Genomic DNA, 20,679 nt, shown 5'->3' on the forward strand with positions numbered 1-20,679 from the left:
AGGGAATTTGAAAGGTAATTGTGATATAAAGCCTCTTTTGTACTCTTGAAAAAATAATTTCTGCCTCCTGGCATTAGTTCTTCATATCCCATTTTCCGTCCCATCATATTATGCTTATTAGCAGCTACAGAGCTGAATGACATCTTTTCATTTCTGGGACATCTTTACCTTCTTAGTATTCTACCGTGAAATTTAATTAACAATTTTTATCCTTTAAGCAAAGAAATAACAAAGGTAAGTTAATTATATATTAAGTAATACTTTTAAAATTTTGAAGTAACTGAGAATTACAGAAAAGTATGAAGGATAATATAAAGGATTTGTTTGTACCCATTAACCAGCTTGCAAAATAAGTTGTTGATTTAGTTCTCTGTTGACTCCCTTTCCTGCTCATTTCTTCCTCTCCCCAAGTTCTGAACTTCCTGTTTCTCTTTCCCTTAAAAGTACTTTCAGTTCTTCCGTCTTCCTAAACAAGATATTATTTCATATGTTATAAAACCTTATATAAATGATTTATAACGATATATATATATATTTCAAAGATGGTATTTATTTATATGATAGAGCATGAAAGGGGAGAAGGCAAAGAGAGAAGCAAACTCCCCGATGTGCACGGAGTCCAATGCGGGAACCTGATCCTGGGACTCTGACCCTGGGACTCCAGAATCATGACTGAGCTGAAGGCAGTTGAACCAACTGAACCACCCAGGCGCTCCCCACCCCTTACCATTATTTTTGAAATTCGTGTATTCAACTTTTAGCAGTAGTTGACTGATTTTGCCTGTGGCGTAATTTTACCTTTTGACTGCTTCCAATTTGGACCTTTTATAAACAGTATTGCTATGAAAATTTTTTGTATCTTTAGATATAGGCCCAAGAGTGTTTCTAGGTTAACCCATTCACTCAAAAGTGGGATTTCTGTATCCTAGTGAGTTATACAACTTCACCTTTACTAGATATTACCAAATGAGTGTCCAAAGTCATTATATGTTTCTTATAGTGCCACCTTTTTGCCAACTTGGGATATTGATAGACTTTAAACATTTTGTCAGCCTGGTGTGATGGTATATTATGTTATTTTAATTTGTACTCCTGACCCTATCCAGCTATCTTTTCTGAATTGCCTGTTGAGGTCTTTTACCTCCTTTATTATTGGATTTTTTTTTGTTGTTCTTTTAATAAGACTTGGAAAAGAGTCCTTTATGTACTTCAGATCCTTCATCATTTACATGAATTGTAAATGCAGTTTTTCATCCCAGCTTATGATATCTCATCTTTTTTATTTCTTCCAAAGATTTTATTTATTTTAGAGAGAAAGGGGAGTCCAGAGAGAGAAACAGATTCCCCGCCCAGCAGGGAGCGCAACCATCCTAGGACTCGAGGTCTAGACCTGAGCTGAAAGCAGCTGCTTAATTGATTAGGCCCCCCCTTAGGCACTCCTCATCTTTTTTGGCTTATATATTTTAGTGAACAGAAATTTACAGTTTTCGTATCAAGCATATTCATGGTTTTCTTTACATTATTTTCTATTAAAGAAATTCTTTTTCACCACATGGTTGTATTCTATTCTTATTATAGTTCTCTAAAATTTTTTGAAGTTTAGCTTCCATGTTTATGTTTGTTAAGCAACCAGAAATTGATTTTGTTCTTCAGTGTAAGATAGAGATTCCCATTTTCTTTTTTCCAAATGAGTAACATCTGGTTTTCCCAACACTATTTATTGAATGGCTTGTTCATTACTGATTTATAATGCCATCTTTCTTCTGTTTCAGGGTCCTGTGGTCTGTTATATACTCTTCATTCCCTGTATGATTAGCAATGTGAATTCCTCTAGCATTATGCCTACTATCTGGTAGAGCAAAAGTACCTCTGCCTTATTCTCCAAAATTGAATGCCCTCATTATTCTGTCCTCAGGGAGGCCTTTTTTTTTTTTTTTTTAAATAATCCTGATATTTATTTTTCCATCTTTATTGAGATATAATTGACATATAACATTGTATAGTTTGAAATGTACAACATAGTGATTTTATATATGTATGTATTGCAAAATGATTACCACAGTAAGATTAGTTAACACATCCATTACTTCATTTATTACTGGTGTGTGTGTGTGTGAACTTTAAAAAAAAAAACTACTCTCAGGACGTGTGGCTGGCTCATTCGGTTAAGTGTCTGATTCTTGATTTTTGGCTCAGGTCAGTATCTCAGGGTTGTGAGATCAAGCTCCGTGTTGTGGGGCTCTGTGCTTGGCAGGAAGTCTCCCTTCTCTCACTCTCTTTGAAATAAATAAGATAAATCTTTTTAAAAAATCTACTTCTAGCAATTTTCAAATATATAATATAGTATTGTTAACAGTAGCTATCAATTCTATACATTATATCCCCAGAAGTTATTTATTTTATAACTGGAAGCTTGTACCCATTGACCACCTTCACCCATTTCCCCTGCCTTCCCCCTAGCCCCATTCTGGTAACCACCAATCTGTTATATGTTTCTGTGAGCTTGTTTGTTTGTTTAATTCCACATATAATCATACAGTATTTGTCTTTCTCTGTTTGACTTTTTCACTTAGTATAATTTATCCATGCTACAAATGATAGGATTTCTTTTTTTTTTTAATGGCTAAAAAAATATTCTTCTGTGTGTGTGTGTGTGTGTGTGTGTGTTTGTATCTCATATATTTTTTAAAAGATTTTATTTATTTGACAGAGAGAGAGATCACAGGTAGGCAGAGAGGCTGGTAGGGAGAGAGGGGGAAGCAGGTTCCCTGCTGTGCAGAGAGCCTGATGAGGGGCTCTATCCCAGGTTCCTGAGATCATGACCTGAGCTGAAGACAGAGGCTTAACCCACTGAGCCAGCCCGGTGTCCCCATATCTCACATTTTTAAAATATTTATCATTGCAGTGTAGTGGACATACTAGTTTCAGGTGTACAACACAGTGATTTGATAATTCTGTAAATTACTTGGTGTTCACCACAATAAGCATAGTAATCACCATATAACATTATTACACTGTTACTGACTATATTCTTCATCTATATCTTTATCTCCATGACCCATTTATTCATTTATTTATTTTTTATAAAGATATACACATGTTTGCATGGGAGGGCGGGTGAAGAAGAGGAAGGGAGCAAAGAAGAGATCCTGGGGGCAGGGCTCAATCTCATGAACCCGAAATCTCCTGAGCTGAAACCAGTTAGGTGCTTAAGGACTGTGCCACCCAGGCGCCTCCATGACCTCTTTGTTTTATAATTGGAAGTATGTACCTCTTAATCCCCTTCACCTATATTACCCAGCCCCCACCCTCTCCCCTTTGACAGCAGGTTGTTCAGAGGCCTTTTTTTATATGAATATTCTCTTACATTCAATATTTACAGTAAAAGTATACCTCTCAAGTTCTGGTACTGTAGTAAGTTCTTAATGACTATTAACTTCTTTAGGTATTGCTAGGTATTGTTAGTATTCCCATTTTATTTCAGAGATGAGGAAGGCCCAGAACAGTTAAATAACTTGCTTGAGATAAAGATCTAATAATGGTGCAGCCAGAATGCAAATGTACTATTTGGCTCCAGAGTTGTGCTCTTAACAACTCTTTGAATATGTTGATTTCCAAAATTGAAAAAATTACATGGATTACAGATACCATTTAGATTTCCAAGTAAATGACATGAATTTAGCTTTTTTTTTTAAACTGTTAAGCTGTGTGCCTCTGTACTCTTAAAGTTTATTAACTATAATATGATCTCAGTTATGTGAAATTATGTAGACACATCTGATGGATAGTTAACTAAATGTTAGATAATTATGGTTAGTACTGGAAATGAGCTTTCAAGCTGTTTTTGCAAAAAGACTTTTGGCTTTTTCCATAATGAATAGGTTTTGGTTGACTTTAAAACATTTTAGTTTTATACACAGAAATAATTTATAAAATTATTTAAATATCATCCTTTCATCCTCCCCCCTAATTTTCCTTACCTCTTCTACTCCTTTCACTTACTGTATACATCTGTCCCCTTATTGATTTGCACTTATTTTCAGTTTTTTGCCACTGTGAGCATTTACTTTAAATACATATCTTTGTGAATAATGCTTTTATATACTGGTACTTTTGTGTTGAGGAGTCTTCAAGATTAGTATTGCTGGATCAAAATATTTTAATTGTTTGAGATGTAGTCAGATTAATTTACCAGAAGGCGAGAAGTGTATTTCTATATCTAACATATTAAAATACCCTTTTTTCTTCTCCCCCTCATAAGAACTCTTACTTTTTTTATCCTAAGTTTTTGCCCATTTAATGGGAGTTAAATGCTATCTCACTATTATTTTAATTTTTTTAAGATTTATTTTTTATTTTTTTATTCATTTATTTGACAGAGAGACAGAGATCACAAGCAGGCAGAGAGGCGGGCAGAGAGAGGAGGAAGCAGGCTCCCCACTGAGCAGAGAGCTGGATGTGGGGCTTGATCCCAGGACCCTGAGATCATGACCTGAGCTGAAGGCAGAGGCTTAACCCACCCAGGCATAGGTTAATTTAATTTTATTTCCCTGTTAATGATGGACATATTTTTCATAGCTTCTTGGTAATTTATATGTACTTCTATATGAATTGCTTTTTATCATATTTGTCATCTTTTTGTTTAACATTTCCAGTAACCACTAAATGCCTGCTATAGAGCCCTCCTCCTCTAATCTCAGTTGAACAATCCAAAATGCCACATTTCAGTTTTTAAATTCTCCCCCTTTTGAGAACCACTGCTTGAGTACCTCTAGAACAGTGTTAAGTAATGATTTTAAGTATCTAAGTTTCTTATTTTCATTGAGATTGTTTAATGTTTTGCTATTCAGAATATTTAAGTAGCTTCATTCTCCTGGAGTTTTTAAGTAGGAATGACTGTCTAATTTTATCCTATGCCTTTTGGAATCCTTGTATTGATAAAATCATTAGTGTGTTTTCCACCTTTAATTTCTTGATGTGTAATGGATTATGTTGATAAATTTTAAATTTAAAACAGTTTTTGAACTATTCTTGCATTTCTAGAATAAACCTTTAAATAGGTATTAGCATGTTTTAAAATTGGGATTCCTTTAGTATTTTTTTTTTTTAAGATTTATTTATTTATTTGACAGACAGAAATCACAAGGAGGCAGAGAGGCAGGCAGAGAGAGAGGAGGAAGCAGACTCCCTGCTGAGCAGAGAGCCCGATGCAGGGCTCGATCCCAGAACCCTGGGATCATGACCCAAGCCGAAGGCAGAGGCTTTAACCCACTGAGCCACCCAGGCGCCCCTCCTTTAGTATTTTACGAAAATATTTACATCTGTTTTAATTGAAGATTGGTCTCTAATGTTACTTTTTAAAATGTCTTGATCACTTTTGATATCAAGGTTATATAACATTGGTTTTAATCAGTGTATTGGAATTTTCAGTCTTTTCCTAGGGCATTCTACAGGTAAAGTTGACATCGGATTAAAGGATAGCTAAAGACAACTCCACTTTGAACCCATCAGGTCCTGATTCTTTTTATAGAAGTAGCTCTTCTATCAACTTTCTGGTCTCTTCTGTAATAGTGGTTGGCCTGTTTAATAAAGTTTGCTTCTTCTTGGATCAGTATTGGTGATTTCTCATTTGCTTAGAAATCAGCCATTTTTTAAGGTTTCAGTCTCAATTTCTTTATGAGATGATTGCTTATGTTTACTTGAATCTCTCTTGTCTGCAATTCCGTCTTTGATATCATTCATAATTTTGTCAGAGTAGCATTTGGTTTTTTTTTCTCCTTTCTATTTTTTCTATTCTAGTCATTCAGTCTTTTATTAAAACTCTCTTTTTAGTTTCTTTTTCTAAGAGTACTTAATTTCTTCTTTCTAATTTCAAAATAAAAATTTTGGTATGAAGTGTTTTTACAGATGGTATTTGTTTTCCTTTAATTTAGGGGATCAGTGTTCCAATTTCTAAGTCCTTAACCTTTTGGTTACTTAAGTCATTAATTTCTAATTTCTAATCTTGCGTTATTGTCAGAGAATGTTGCCTGTAAAAAGTGTTTTATAATGTGTTGGGGCATCTCAGTTCCATCGGCTGAGCATCGGATTCTTGATTATGCTCGGTTCCTAATCTCATGGTTGTGAGATCCCTCGGTTCCTAATGTCAGGGTTGTGAGATCCCTCGCTGAGCTGAGCATGGGGCCTCCACAGGATTCTTTCTCTCCCTTTCCATCTGTCCCAACCCCCCACTCACAAGCTCTCTATTTCTCTTAAAAAAAAAAAAAGAGTTAAGGTTTTGTTTGTTTTGGGCAAAAACATGATTGATTGTTGTCAATATTTGATAAAGGAAAAATGGGTATATGGATATATACTATAAGGCTCTTAAGTGAAGTTTGTTTTTGCCTTTGTCCGTTATCTCTTTCCCCATCCCTTTAGTTTTCAAAAATTTTTTCATTTTGGTACAGGATATAGATAAACTTTGTCTTTTTTTTTTTTTTTTTGAAGATTTTATTTATTTATTTGATAGAGAACAAGTAGAGAGGCAGGCAGTGAGGAAGAAGCAGGCTCCCAACTGAGCAGAGAGCCCGATGCAGGGCTCAGTCCCCGGACCCTGAGACCCTGACCTGAGCCAAAGGCAGAGGCTTTAATCCACTGAACCACCCAGGCGCCCTGATAAACTTTGTCTTTTATACTGTGGGAAATTTCAGTTTGTTTTAGTGTAATTGCCAATATAATTCATTTTATTCCTTCAGTTCTATTTCATGTTCTCTGGTTTGTAACCTACCATTAATTCCATTTCCAACCCTGATTCCACCCCAGATTGGTCAATCTGGATGCTCATCCGTGGTTTTACATTCCATTAATGGTTGACTTCTCTTTCCCTATGCTTAAATCAGACACGTATTTCTTCCTGTTATTTGAGAAGTAATAGTTTTTCCCTGATACTCTCCGTTTTCTCCTCTCCTCTGTCTTCATAAAAATATAAAGTCTTTAAAATACCTTTGCCTCAATTTGTATTGTTTCAAATAAAATAGGTTTCTGTGAAAGTTTAATGCCATCTTCAGAATAGCATATTGAAAAAGTAGGGCGCCTGGGTGGCTCAGTGGGTTAAAGCCTCTGCCTTCAGCTCAGGTCATGATCTAAGGGTCCTGGAATCGAGGCCCGCATCAGGCTCTCTGCTCAGTGGGGAGCCTGCTTCCTCCTCTCTCTCTGCCTGCCTCTCTGCCTACTTGTGATCTCTGTCTGTCAAATAAGTAAATAAATAAAAATCTTTTAAAAAAATTAAAAAAATAATAAGAAAAAGTACTAAATTATTTCTTTGATTGAATTGGACAGGGATTCTCTAATGAAGGAAACTTAGGCTTAGGAAGTCACAGTGGTACAGTAAAATGTCATTTGTTATCACTACTGATTTAAAAGACAATTAACATTACAGGCAAGCTTTAGTTTTACTCCAGAAATTTATCATTTTGGTAACTTACCTTGTTTCTTTTTTGCCAGGTGGTGTGGGGATGATGTGCTCCTTGAGTGAACAGGGGAAGCAGCTAGCTATCCAGGTGTCTAATATCCTGGGGATGGATGTGTGTGGCATTGACCTATTGATGAAAGATGACGGCTCCTTCTGTGTCTGCGAGGCCAATGCAAATGTAGGTTTCATCGCCTTTGATAAGGCTTGTAATCTAGATGTAGCTGGTATCATAGCGGACTATGCCGCCTCCCTCCTGCCCTCTGGCCGGCTCACCCGGCGTATGTCCCTGCTCTCCGTGGTGTCCACGGCCAGTGAGACTAGTGAGCCGGAGCTGGGTCCCCCAGCCAGCACTGCTGTCGACAACATGAGCGCAAGTTCCAGCTCTGTTGACAGCGACCCTGAAAGCACCGAGCGAGAGCTGCTCACCAAGCTCCCAGGGGGCCTGTTCAACATGAACCAGCTGATAGCCAATGAGATCAAACTCCTGGTGGAGTGACTCCACCGGTAAATAATTACCAACAACTCCCTTGTAAAACTCACGTTCTTTTTCTTCTTTTTTCTTTCTTTCTTTCTTTTTTTTTTTTTTAACCAACTTGCAATGCTGTTCATGGAAGGTACTCAGGAAGATGAGAGAAAATTTAGTAGAGTTAGGAGAGAAGCAAGGGGAGCTAGATTAGACCTCTGCTATTAAGATGTTATTGACTTTCATTTACAGATACCACAGGTAGAATGGCGGAAGAGGTGAGACACAGAGAAGTGTCAGGCTTTTATACTTACCCTTTAAAATTACTCAGTGTGTGTGCTCTCATATGAAGGCCATGAAGAACAGTTTTTTTCACGGCCCCTCGCTTTTGCTTTTGTACAATTGCACAGATTTTGGCATAGTGTAACTTCACATTACGTTGCAAAGGTTTGTAATGAGAGAGGAAAAGATCTACCTAAATTATAGGAATTTTTACAAATCTGAAAGTTCTGCCTCTACCATATTAACTAGCAAGTTTATGTTCATAGTTTATGAAGTCTTGAGGCACTCTTTTACTGGAATTTTATTATTTCTGTTTTTTGGTTTTCCTTTAATTTGGGTGGGAGGGCAACATTGATATAATCCAATAAAGGTTTCTTAATGACAGAATTGGCATTTTCGTATGATGAAAGGGAAATGAACAGTATTGCAATGTGTGGTACACAAAATGACATTTATTCCAATGTAGATAAAATTACACTAGTTTAAAATATGTGCGTTGACTTGTATTTGTTAGTGTTTTAACCTTTTTTGAAAGATATGCTCTGTTAATGTTGCAATTTTTTTTTAATACATGCTAGTCTAACATTCCCTGATCTATGCCTGCATCTTTAACAATGGCCAAAGTGAAGAAAGTGCTACCTTTTTTGTTAACAAGACACTGACTTGAAACATGTGCATTTAAAGCCTTTTCCTTTTTCCTTTTTTTCTTTTGGTGGTTGGGCATTTAAAGTATAAGGACAAGGAAAAATATTTTTGGGGGGCAGATTAAGGGCCTATAAGTTCTTAAGTATAAAGCTGAAGTGATTTTATAATACCAGCATTATATATTTGCATTTTTCACATTTTAGGAGGGAGTATATATATATATATGTGTGTGTGTGTGTGTGCACGCATGCATGTGTATGTGTTTTGCTTTTTGTTTACACCAACCAATCAAAAAAGGATAGATTCTAGAAAATGGAGCATGATGGGGAAACACAGTTTTTACTTTAAATATCAGATAACTTGTTTTAATAACTACACTGGGTTAGAGGTACTCACTAAAGACATAAAGAGACTAGATGCTTCTTAGGCCTTTTTATGTATATGTATGTTGTTTGGTTTTTTCTTTGGTTCTAGACTGTTCAGTGTATGATTTCTTTAAGGCTACATGCTTTTCTATGCTTCTGGCTGTGCATTTTCTCCTATTATACATAGGTTTTAGGGTGGGGTGGATTGGACGTTTTTGTTTGGGGACTTATTTTGCAGTATTAAGTCTCTTATAGCCCAACTCTGAAGCCTTCAGTACTGTCCACTTTTTATATTCCTTTTATTTCTGAATTTATAAAAGCCCCAAATGGCATATAACACGAGCCTTTAAAACATGGGTAAATCTATTTGAATAATGGGTTTGGAAGCTGTGTTAAGAAATGGAGATGCTCCAGAGCTCAACGTAATTTTTTTTAAACAGCAAGTTCCATCTTACTGCAATCCTCTGAAGCTTTTACCCGAGTCCTTTCTTGCCTCTCCAGTGCTTTTTTCCTTCAGATGGACCTTAAACATAATTTCTCGGACACTACTAGAGAGACTTCGAGGCAATAATAAAGATCAGTATTAACCAGCTCTAACAGAGGTTTGATCATGCTTGTACAGTTTTGCCCCCATTTTAAAAAGGAATGTAATAAAATTTGTTTTTTTTCCATAGAATTAAATAATATTAAAGTTGAGTGAAAGGTTGATTGTTGGCAAATAGAATAGTACCTCTAATCTGTGCAGTGTCTCATTTCACCTCAAAAAGATGATAATAAGATTTTCTAATTTATTTTAATATATTCTAATCGCATATAAAAGAGTTTGACTTGCATAGGGTTATTTTGGGCCTTACGTATGTTTATAAGTACCTCTGACTCATTAACAGAAAGAAATACTTGGTACTTCTTTCACTGAATGACCATAGGAGGATGCATATTTGGGATAGAGAAATAAATGAGGGAGAAAGAAGTGCTTAATTAATTCATTTATATGATCGTGTAGAGAGCATCTGGTTGTCACATAAATTATGATACATTAAATACCTACATATATCACATGTATATAGATTTGCAAATTTAAAAACATTAATAGAACACCCTCTCTACTTGATAAAAAGTTCAGGGGTTTGTGTTGGGTGGGATAAGGTATCAGGAAAAATGTAGATAGCCTTTAAAACTATTTTACCACACTAACCATATACGATTATCAGATTATTTCACCTTTAGTTTTATTCACTACTGATCAATGTTTTGTGCATTCACACTATATTAAAATATAGCTTTACCAACCTATTTCTGGATTTGTACACACACGTTAGAATAAAGACGTTAGGAATGATCATCTTAGAGTTTAAAAACGTGAATATCTTCTTGAACTCCCTCAAATTAAGGTAAAGAATATGAACAAATCATTCTGGAAGAACCCAGATGAAACACCTCAGATATTTAAGTGAAAGTTAAATATATTTTCATATATTGTTTAATAATTTGTATAATCTTCATTGCTATTATGAGAGGTAAAAATGTATTTATCAATTATGTGTGATTCTTATGTCCAAATCTGAATTATTGTAAAATTGTGTATTGTTAAAATTGTAATTCTTAATTGTATTTTAAAAGTAATTCTGATACTGTTTTTATGTTACCTATGATGAAAACTGAACTACATACACGCGCGCACACACAGACACGCACACACACATGCACGACCTATTCACTTAAGATTTTTAATAGTTTTTTTCTTTTTTTGGTGCCTAATAATTGATTGGTCATTTCTGCTGGCTTTTGCTCCACTGAACTTTGAAATCTTTGTGTATATGCTATCAATAAGAAAATATGCTGGAACGTTAGAAAAAAGTCACCAAGAGACTTGTTTTCATCAAGCACTTTATCAGACTTTTAAGAAGGTATCGAAGGCATTGAAAGAATTGACTTTTCAAAATCATCTCTTCTTTTTCTCAAGAAGAAAACAGTGGAAAAACAAATTCTCTTCATTCAGTGAATCCCCAGTTTGGGGTCTGGGGAGCGTAGAGACATTGTGAAATCAAATCTTGTGTTACATTTTTCTCCTGGCTCACTCTTTTTGAGAAGGTTTATGGGCTATATGGCTGGTGAGACACGATCCCCTCCTAAGAAAATGTAGGTGCTCAGACAGGTAACCTCTGCTGCTACTGTTTTTATTTGTTTGTTTGTTTGTTTAATTTCTTTTAAAATTTGTTTTTGTTGTACTAGGATATTTTTAAATGTAATATATTGCAGGATTTATAACCAGGTTCACTGCTTTCTTTCTTTCTTTCTTTTTTTTTTTTCTCTTTAAAAAAAAAAAAAACACCAAAGTTTCATTTAAGATACATTTAGGCGCCTTTGAAGCTTGGATTTTGGAATGTTTCAGTAGTGGCCAGAAATCTGCTGTTGGAATCTTCTAGTCTTCCAGGTTTAATTTGAAATGTTTTTAGTTTTGTTTTGGATTTTTGTGTGGTATTTTATTTCCTTTATATCAGTGCCCTTTTGCCATGCTGTTTTGGGGTGGCTGCCTAACTCTAGTGAAAATTCTTTCTATATTAACGGAAATTTGGTGTTTTAAATTCCTTAATGTTTTGCATTTTTTTAAATTGTTTTTAAAGAAATATTCTAACTGCTTGCACTGTTACTGTTCTTTGCCAGCCTTTTCAGGAGCCAAAAAAACAAAAACAAACAAACAAAAAAATACCCAGAGAAAAAACTTTCCTTCTTCCCCCTTCCTGATGATGAGTGAGAAGTATTGAGAACTTTCGGGGTCAGTGCCCTTCTAAACTCCCCTTCCCCCAATAATGCAGCTGTATAATGAATGGTAAATGCAGCGGTTTGGATTCAGGCACAGCCCCAGCCTGCTTGCAGGTAATTTGATTCTCCTTTCTTTCCATCGCAAGGCTAACTTTACTTTCTTTTTAAAGTTTTTTCTTTCTTTATGTACTTTAAAAGGCAACCATGGATTTGTAAAAACTCTCGTATAGAAAATAATGCCTAAGTATATCTAACAAATAATTTGATTAAAGAAGAACTTTTGGGGGTAAAGTTTGAATTGGTTGGGATGAACTCAGGACTTTGGGGATTTACTTTAGCCATTTAGATAACTCCATTCCTTGCTTATATGTCTATAATTAAGTATTTCAGAGTGTGACTTTTGGCTTTGTTTTTGTTTTGGGTTTGTTTGTTTCTTCCATTGTGCTACTCTGGCTTAAGCTTTTTCAGGGGTTGGTGTTCGGAATACACAGTGAGCTCACAGTATAAAGACATCAATTAGGAGTTGACAGGTATGGAAAACTAGAGTTTTGAAAAGGTAAAATTAGGCTCTAGGTTATATATATGGTAAAAACTCACCATAGTGTTGAGTTGATCTTAGTGCTTCTCTTTCTGTGACATCATTATGAAAGTGAAAAGGAATGATGAGACAAAGATAATAGAAAGCATTTCAGTTATTTTAGGAACAGTGTGATCTCAGGAACTAATCATTTTAGTATTTCTAAGACACTTGTTCTAACAGAGGTAGATATGAACAGTTTCAGGTTATCATAGTGGTTCAAATTTTTAAAATTACAGGTTCAAACAGATTGGAGGGCATTTCTGAAGCACAAATCATTAAGTGCATTAACCAAGGCTATAAAATATAAAACAAAGTTAGTGGCAGGAATAGCAATACAACTTGTCCATTTTAATATAGCCTTTCTGTTACTTAATTAGTATACCTTTCTCTGTCTACACCAGTCCCTTACCCTTTCCTCTTTTCTCCTCCTGTGTTAACCAAAGTTTTAGTTCTAATATGAGTTGTTGCCATTGGGAAGATAATCTTTTTTTTTTTTTCTTTCTTGTTAGGTAGAACTTTAGTGACAGTGATCAGGACCTTTTCAGGATAGACTTCTGCACAATTTTATTCTGTGACTTTAGATATCCTATCTGAAGAGGTTTTAAGTTCACTAGTTAGCTAATAGGATATCATGGCTTGTTATGCATTTTACAGCTGAAGGCATAAAATGAATCATTAACCTGTTTTGTGCTTCAATTCACTCATATAAGATAGGGCCATCTCTCCCCTAAATATCCTAAGACAAAAATATGTATGTGTTGAAGTAAAATTTACTAACAGAGGAATCCCAACTGCCTCCTGAAGGAATTTGTGATATATACTAAAAAGGGCTTGTACCAGAGAACCTTGTTCTCTTACTAAGAATGGCAAGCATTAGAATGTGTGGACTATGTGATTGTGTGGGACTTGGAGAATTTCACAGTCTCCATTCAGCTTCCCCATGAAAGTCACGGACTTGTTAAGAACGGTCTTGCTTTCAGATTTCATCATATTCAAACTTATTAGCTGGGCCTTATATAGTGTATATACCTGGCTGCTACTGTGGGGTTTGGGAACATGAGGGGTGGGGTGAATTGTTGTTGTTTTAGGTTTCAGTCAGACAGACATCACTGTGCCCCAGTTCCCAGAAGCACAGCAGGCCTCTAGGAGCATCCGTGGGAACGGCGCAGTCCTGACATCACCAACTCTCCTGCTCAGGCTCATCCCATATACAGAGGTCAAAGGGTGGGGTTTGAGATCGGGGGAAGGAATGAGAAAGTAGAAACAATGTAACTGCAATGCCACTGTTGACTAGCCTTTGGTGCTTATGTCAGTGTTTGTTTTATTTCTTATGTTGGCAGAACTATTTTGGGGTAAAGGTAGTGGGGGGGTGGAACAAAAACAAGCCATTATTATTATTCATTAGTGGATACTGTTCTTTAATAGCTAATAAAGAATAACCTTGAAACCTAAACCTTCAGTGACAAAGGGAATGGGAATAGAAATTAATCTCAGGACTTTAACAAACAGAAAACATTTTATGTTGTGTTAGTTTCCAGTTCTACAATTGCTATTACATTTGTCCCTCTGTCTCCCTTTTTCACCCTGATTTTTTTTGTGTATATATACAGTTTGAGGAAATGTGCATTTGTGATCAGTCCTTTTAAAAGGACTCAGTGACTTAATCTTGCAAAAGATATACCCAATGCTTATATGGGCATACAAATGCTACCCTATTTTAAATATAGGTGGCGTATGTGTTCGTGTTTTAATGTATTCAGAGCCATTGAGCAATAAGCAGTCCAGAACATTGAAAACTCATGCAGGTAAAGCACCTAATGCCTTTAGTTTCTAGAATTACTATTAAAAATTCCTTTATTGCTGCATCTTCCACAATTCTTTAATAGTCTCTGAACTTAAAATTTACAGGAGTTGTGGACTCTGTCATTAAAATTTTAAGTTGCTCACTTATACATAATATTGTAGGGATTGGTGAAAAAGGAAAGTATAACAAAATAAATGGTTCCTTGAGATGGCAACTGCTGAGTATCTACATCTTTCCTCTTAAAAAATTCCCAGCTTAGCATGAATATTGATCATACATTGTTTAATTTTTTGTGATTGGGATTTTTGTTGTTTTAACTTGGGTGGGGAGATCTTGGGGAATCAGTGAGGAAGCTCATACACATGTGAAAATATGAAATGTTAAAGGAATTTTTCCATTTATTCTGAATAGTAAGCAAGAACTTTTTCTATATACCCTTCTGCTGCAGCAGAGAGATAAACTGGTAGGTGGCAGCAGAAGAAGGAATTCTTCAGATTGACGGCTACTGAAAGAATCTACATAGAAGAGATAGAGCATAACATACCAAGTAAAGGAAAGGGGGCAAAAAATGGAAACAGGACTAAAATGTTTGGATTTTGACTCTAAATGGTAAGTTATTTTCTACTAAGAATGTGTTAATCAGTCTACTGGTATATAAGGCATTGTGGTATGAAATCATAAATGGCCTTATAGGTCCTTACCTTAGGATGAATTTGGCCTAACGAAGGTACTATCATTTTTTTATTTTGGGGGGGGGAGAAAAAACAAAACAGAAAACTAGCAGTATGTAAAATTAGGGATCTTTCCCCAGTATATTGATATATATGAACGTTTCCAGCTTTATTGAGGTATAATTGACAAGTGTGAGATATGTAAAGTATACAACATAATGATTTGATAGATGTATACACTGTAAGAGTATCCCCCCCCAATCAAGTTATTCTTTCACATCTAACATGTGAATCTCAATGATGGCAAAAATTATGCCTCTCACAGTAAGTCAGGTTTTTAAAAATCTGCCAGATAAATGACATATATATTGTCTAACCATTTTGTAGAAAATAAACTGTCTCCTTTTTATTAGCAACACTGGGGAGATAGCAACAAAAGTAGGTAATTTGGAAAACTTATGGGGTGAAAATAATTTTTTCTTTAACTAGTTGTGTCTTATCTATCTAGTCCCATTTCCTTGTCATTGTGTCTGCTTATCCGTTCTACTCTGTTCACCTTTCTTCATTGCTTTTCTGTCTCTGTGCTTACTTTCTTCCATTTTCTTTTTTTCTTGTTTAAGATTTTATTGATTTATTTGACAGATCACAAGTAGGCAGAGAGGCAGGCAGAGAGAGTGGGGGAAGCAGGCTCCCCACTGAGCAGAGAGCCCGATGTGGGGCTTGAGCCCAGAACCTTGGGATCATGACCTGAGCCTAAAACAGAGGCTTAACCCACTGAGTCACCCAGGCGCCCCTCTCTTGCATTTTCTTCATTTGTGTTTTTTCTTCCCTATCTGTGTATTCTTCCTCCTCTTGGTCGCCCTGTATGCTTCTTTCATTCATTTCCTCAGAAGTTAACTTCCCCAGTGTTGACATTTTTCATCTCTGCCTCACTTTTTTTCTGTATGTGTGTGTCCTCCCCTTCTCATTTGCATTCTTTGTGTTTATATCTTTCAGGGTAAATAGCTTTATTTTTCTTTGCATCAACAACTACCTTAAGACACTTTAATCAGAGTATCAACATTGTAATTACCTATTTTAGAATTTGGAGAGGCTACATAGAAGAAATGGGGATATATTTTTTTTTTTGAAGATTTTATTTATTTATTTAACAGACAAAGATTACAAGTAGGCAGAGAGGCAGGCAGAAAGAGAGGAGGAAGCAGGCTCCCTGCTGAGCAGAGAGCCCAGTGCGGGGCTCCATCCCAGGACCCTGGAATCATGACCTGAGCCGAAGGCAGAGACTTTAACCTACTGAGCCACCCAGGTGCCCTGAAATGGGGATTTTTAAAGTCCCTGGAAAGATTAAATTTCAGAATTGAAATTTATAGTAAGATGCAGATCCATTTACTCATTCAGCCGCAAGTTTATTTTAACTATAGTATCTATTGTTGCTGGAAACAAGCTGTTTTAAGATCAATTGGACAGAAAGAAAAGTCCTGTGGTTCTTAATTTCATCTAGACTTAAGTTCAAATTGATTCTGATTTTTTTCAACTTTCTAATGAAAATGAAAGCAGTTACTAATTTATAGATGTTTACTAGAGAATAAATCTTTTTACTGAGATATAATCGACATACAGGTTTTAGATGTACAACACAATGATTTAATATTTATATACATTGGGACATGGTCACCATAGTAAGTCTAGGTAACATGCATCACTATATGTAATTACAGAATTCTTTTTTTCTTGTGATGAGGACTTTAAAAATCTACTCTCAGCAACTTTGAAATATGTAGTATGGCATTATGACTTAGGTATTTTATAACTGGAGAGAAAATAAATGTTTAGTCTTTCAGATAAAAGTAATTGAAACAATAAGTCTTTTTTTCTAGGATATACATGTAAACATTTAGAAGTGTTAATTAGCCTCATTAAAGTAGTACATAAATAATTGTTTTCAAGTTTTATAGATGGTAAAAACAGGGTATCCAGAAGAGAAATTATTATTTAAAGAAAAGGAGTCCTGTTTCCTGTTAACATATGTAATAACAGATTGAACTACCGCATACAAGTGCCTGTGATTGAGTTTAGAGGTTTTTTTTGTTTTGTTTTTTAAAGATTTTATTTATTTATTTGACAGGCAGAGATTACAAGTAGGCTGAGAGGCAGGCAGAGAGAAAGAAGGAAGCAGGCTCCCTGCTGAGCAGAGAGCACAATGCGGGGCTCGATCCCAGGACCCTGGCATCATGACCTGAGCCGAAGGCAGAGGCTTAACCCACTGAGCCACCCAGGCGCCCCGAAGTTTAGAGTTTTTAAGCTGGAAAGCTTAGAGGCTATATATTACAATCTTGAATATGCTGGTAAGAAAACTAAGGTTCACAGAAGTTAGTAACTTTCCCAAGATTATAGAACCACAACAAGGGCCCAAGTCTCCTACCTGCTAATAAAGTGCTCATTGCATTATATATCATGCATTTTTCTAAATCTGTTGTAGTATCTGAAGAAATGAAATGCTCTGTGATGAGAGTTGTGATATACCAATAAAAAGTTACCACTGCTTGTGCTTGTGGTTATCTCCTATGGTGGGGAATCTGTTCAAATAAAGGTTATTAAGGCAAGCTATGGGTGACCATTTTAGGTGGCTTATATGTAAAATTAATGAGCATATCATTTGTAAGGTTTGGTAATGAAAAGGCATCCCTTGTTAAGGTAAGACACAAAGAACCTTCAGGTTCTTTGCAGTTTCAGGTTAAGGAGAAGAGGAATGGATTCCTTAGATCACTATACCATGGATGAATAGTAACATGAAGCTAGAATAACTGGTACCATTGTCTAAATATGTAGTATTCTTTCCTTTAAAAAAAAAAAAAGGTATAAAAGGAACTTATCTTCTATTAAGAAATACTTATGGAACACAAAACTATACACCCTAAGTTAATACGGTTGGAATTTCTAAATCTTTTTGGACAGTTTTCTTTCTATTACAAATTTTCATATATAGTTCATATAGAGATGTCAGTGCTTTAGAATTGAAAGAAGATGACCAGCTTGAATTTTAATCTGAAACAAAATTTAATTGTTTATTGTATAACTTACTGAAAATGTAAAGTAGGGAGGCCTAACTGGCTCAGTCCATAGAGCATGTGAATCTTGATGTCAGAGTTGTGAGTTCAAGCTGCACATTGGGCATGGAGCCTACTTAAAATTAAAAAAAAAATTACCTAGGGTAATAGGGTAAGAGCATAACATTTAAATTTCATTTTATTTGTTGAGGTGTTCTACTGTAATTTTGTGTTTTATTTTGTGTGAAGTTTTGCAAGAATTATTTTTGCCTCAAGGTTTTCCTCTTGGTACAGTTTTTCTGACTAAAATCACAGTTTTCTATATTAATAGGATTGTTAAGGGATAATATTGCTAATACATCTTTATATGTCAGAAAAACAGACCATACCTTAGTATACTTAGTATATCTTTTTCAGATGAGATCACAAAGGCAAATGTGGTAATCACACACACACACAAAAAAACAGTTGTAAATTTTTTTGGTAGTCTAGACCGTTTGTAATATTTTATTGTCACATTAGTTAATTTTCAGTTTTTTTTTTTCTCATCTTAATTATAAAGACTGTTTAAATCTGATTTAAGTGAGCTGTATGTGTTTTTCCCCTCTAGGTTCTTTTGAAGTAACCAGTGATCCTTTTTGCTTATTACTTCATTCACAGAATGGACGAAGATAGATTTGACTGTATGTTTTTTGAAATGGAGTATAGAAATACCCAGAACAAGGAAGCAGTAGCGCTAACCTGTTTGATCGATGTGTTTTCTAAAATAAAAACATCAGAACTGGGAATGAAATAGTATGGAGTGTGATTTGTTCTTTTGGCAGTTATTCCTGCCCACTCCATCTTCTATGAATTCACTTCAGTCCATATGGCTAGACTTGAAGTCTAGCTCCACATGTGTCATTCTCTTTATCCTTCGTTTTCTTTACTTTGCAAACTCCTTTGGTTCTTGACATACTGATTTTTCTGTGATATATTTGGAAATGATTACTTTCTCCTTTTAGTACATAGGCACTAAAATATGTATCATTTTACATGTAAATATGTGCTACATGGATTTACTCCTACCTCTTTCCATTCCCACTTTATATGTCCATGCCAAACAATTGTTTCTGTGTTTTTTTTAATTTCTGAAGAAGTGCGACTTTTTTCTTTTTCACTCTGACAGCTCCCTGACATACACTCATCACAGTATCACCCACTATGTTTTAATCTTCTTTAACTAGAGTCTTTAGAAGATCTGATAACATATGTGTGTATACAGAGGCAGCCCTAATACTTAAGACAAAAAATACTGATATTCTTTGTAGTCAGATATTGAAACAAATTCTAATTCCATTATTTACTGGTTACATGGACTTTGGACAAATCACCCTCTTCAAGCTGTAAGGGAGTATTTGTAAAATTGGAATAATTGTACCCACTTTACGAGATTAAAGTGTAAGTATAGCTTTGCTATAATACATGTATAGTGCTTAGCACATAGTTGAATAATAAATACTGATCTTTAATTCTGTAAATTTTGGTTATTGATCAAGAGCTGCTGAATCTTTTCATCTCAGAATTAAAGTCCATAAGATTTTCTTTCTTGATTACTCCTTGGTTTTCCTATGTAAGCTCCTTTCATAAGATTTTGTGGTTGGAACACTGTGTGTATGCATGTATGTGTGTGTACACATTTGTGGCATTTCTCCTAGACTGATTATTCCTTATCTCTACACTTCATTGACTGACTAAGGAATTTTATATAAGAAAACTTTTATTTCATATTGTCTCCAGTTATTCCCTGCCAGCTCATAACAATAACTTTTTCTTAATCAGGAGAATTAAACAAGTGAGGAATACGCATACCACGCACCATAAGGAGTAATTTTAGGATAGTGTGACTTGTTTCCCTAAAAATGATTTAATGTGACTTACCAGAGTTGTACCAAATCAAATGGTGGAGAAGCCATAATAAAGGGCAAAAAACAGTAAAAGAAGGGTTAGAATCATACATAGGATTAGGTCTTATACATTTGCTTAGAGGTGTAACAAAATTGGCAAAGAGTGGAATAAGAAAATTACAGGGACACCTGTATGACTTGGTTGGGCAGCCAACTCTTAATTTTTGGCTCAGGTTGTGCTCTCAGGATCGTGAGATTGAGCCCTGCTTGCATGCTCGCTCTCTCTTGCGCTCACAATAAATCTTAATTGCACAAGAGAAGCAGTATGTTCTTTTTTTTTAAGATTTTACTTTCTTACTTGACAGCAATTACAAGTAGGCAGAGCAGCAGGCAGAGAGAGGGGGAAGCAGACTCCCTGCCGAGCAGAGAGCCTGATGTAGGGCTCGATCCCAGGACCCTGAGACCATGACTTGAGCCGAAGGCAGAGGCTTTAACCCACTGAGCCACCTAGGCAACTGAGGCAGTATGTTCTGATTTTGAGCTATCCCACGATGTAGATCAGTACTATGACACTAAAATGCAATCCATTAAAGCCAGCCCAGAAAGAAATCCTCTCGATGGTCTAAGCTGATTCAATCATAAAATTTAAATTTTCTTGGGGCACCGGGGTGGCTCAGTGTGTTAAAGCCTCTGCCTTCAGCTCAGGTCATGATCTCAGTGTCC

At 35.6% G+C, this 20,679-nt stretch overlaps 2 protein-coding genes across 9 annotated transcripts in view; both read left to right on the top strand.

Annotated features, from left to right (window-relative positions):
• Nucleotides 1–18,858, top strand: part of RIMKLB (ribosomal modification protein rimK like family member B) — an 80,594-nt gene extending 61,736 nt beyond the window's left edge. For 5 of the 8 annotated variants that reach the window (XM_032347185.1, XM_032347181.1, XM_032347184.1 and 2 more), the window contains one exon: nucleotides 7,483–14,861. In XM_032347185.1, coding sequence (XP_032203076.1) covers nucleotides 7,483–7,946 — 464 coding nt within the window. In that variant the 3' untranslated portion in view covers nucleotides 7,947–14,861. Of the gene's footprint in view, nucleotides 1–7,482; nucleotides 14,962–18,680 lie in introns of those variants that run through there. The other 3 variants (XR_004286836.1, XR_004286835.1, XR_004286837.1) reach the window with 3 other exon arrangements.
• Nucleotides 7,557–20,679, top strand: part of A2ML1 (alpha-2-macroglobulin like 1) — a 92,550-nt gene continuing 79,427 nt past the window's right edge. Inside the window, exon 1 of the mRNA XM_032347178.1 lies at nucleotides 7,557–7,628. Within this exon, the coding sequence (XP_032203069.1) occupies nucleotides 7,591–7,628 (38 nt within the window). The 5' untranslated portion in view covers nucleotides 7,557–7,590. The remainder of the gene's footprint in view (nucleotides 7,629–20,679) is intronic.

This window comes from Mustela erminea, chromosome 6 (assembly GCF_009829155.1).
Source record: "Mustela erminea isolate mMusErm1 chromosome 6, mMusErm1.Pri, whole genome shotgun sequence".
Lineage (NCBI taxonomy): Eukaryota > Metazoa > Chordata > Mammalia > Carnivora > Mustelidae > Mustela > Mustela erminea.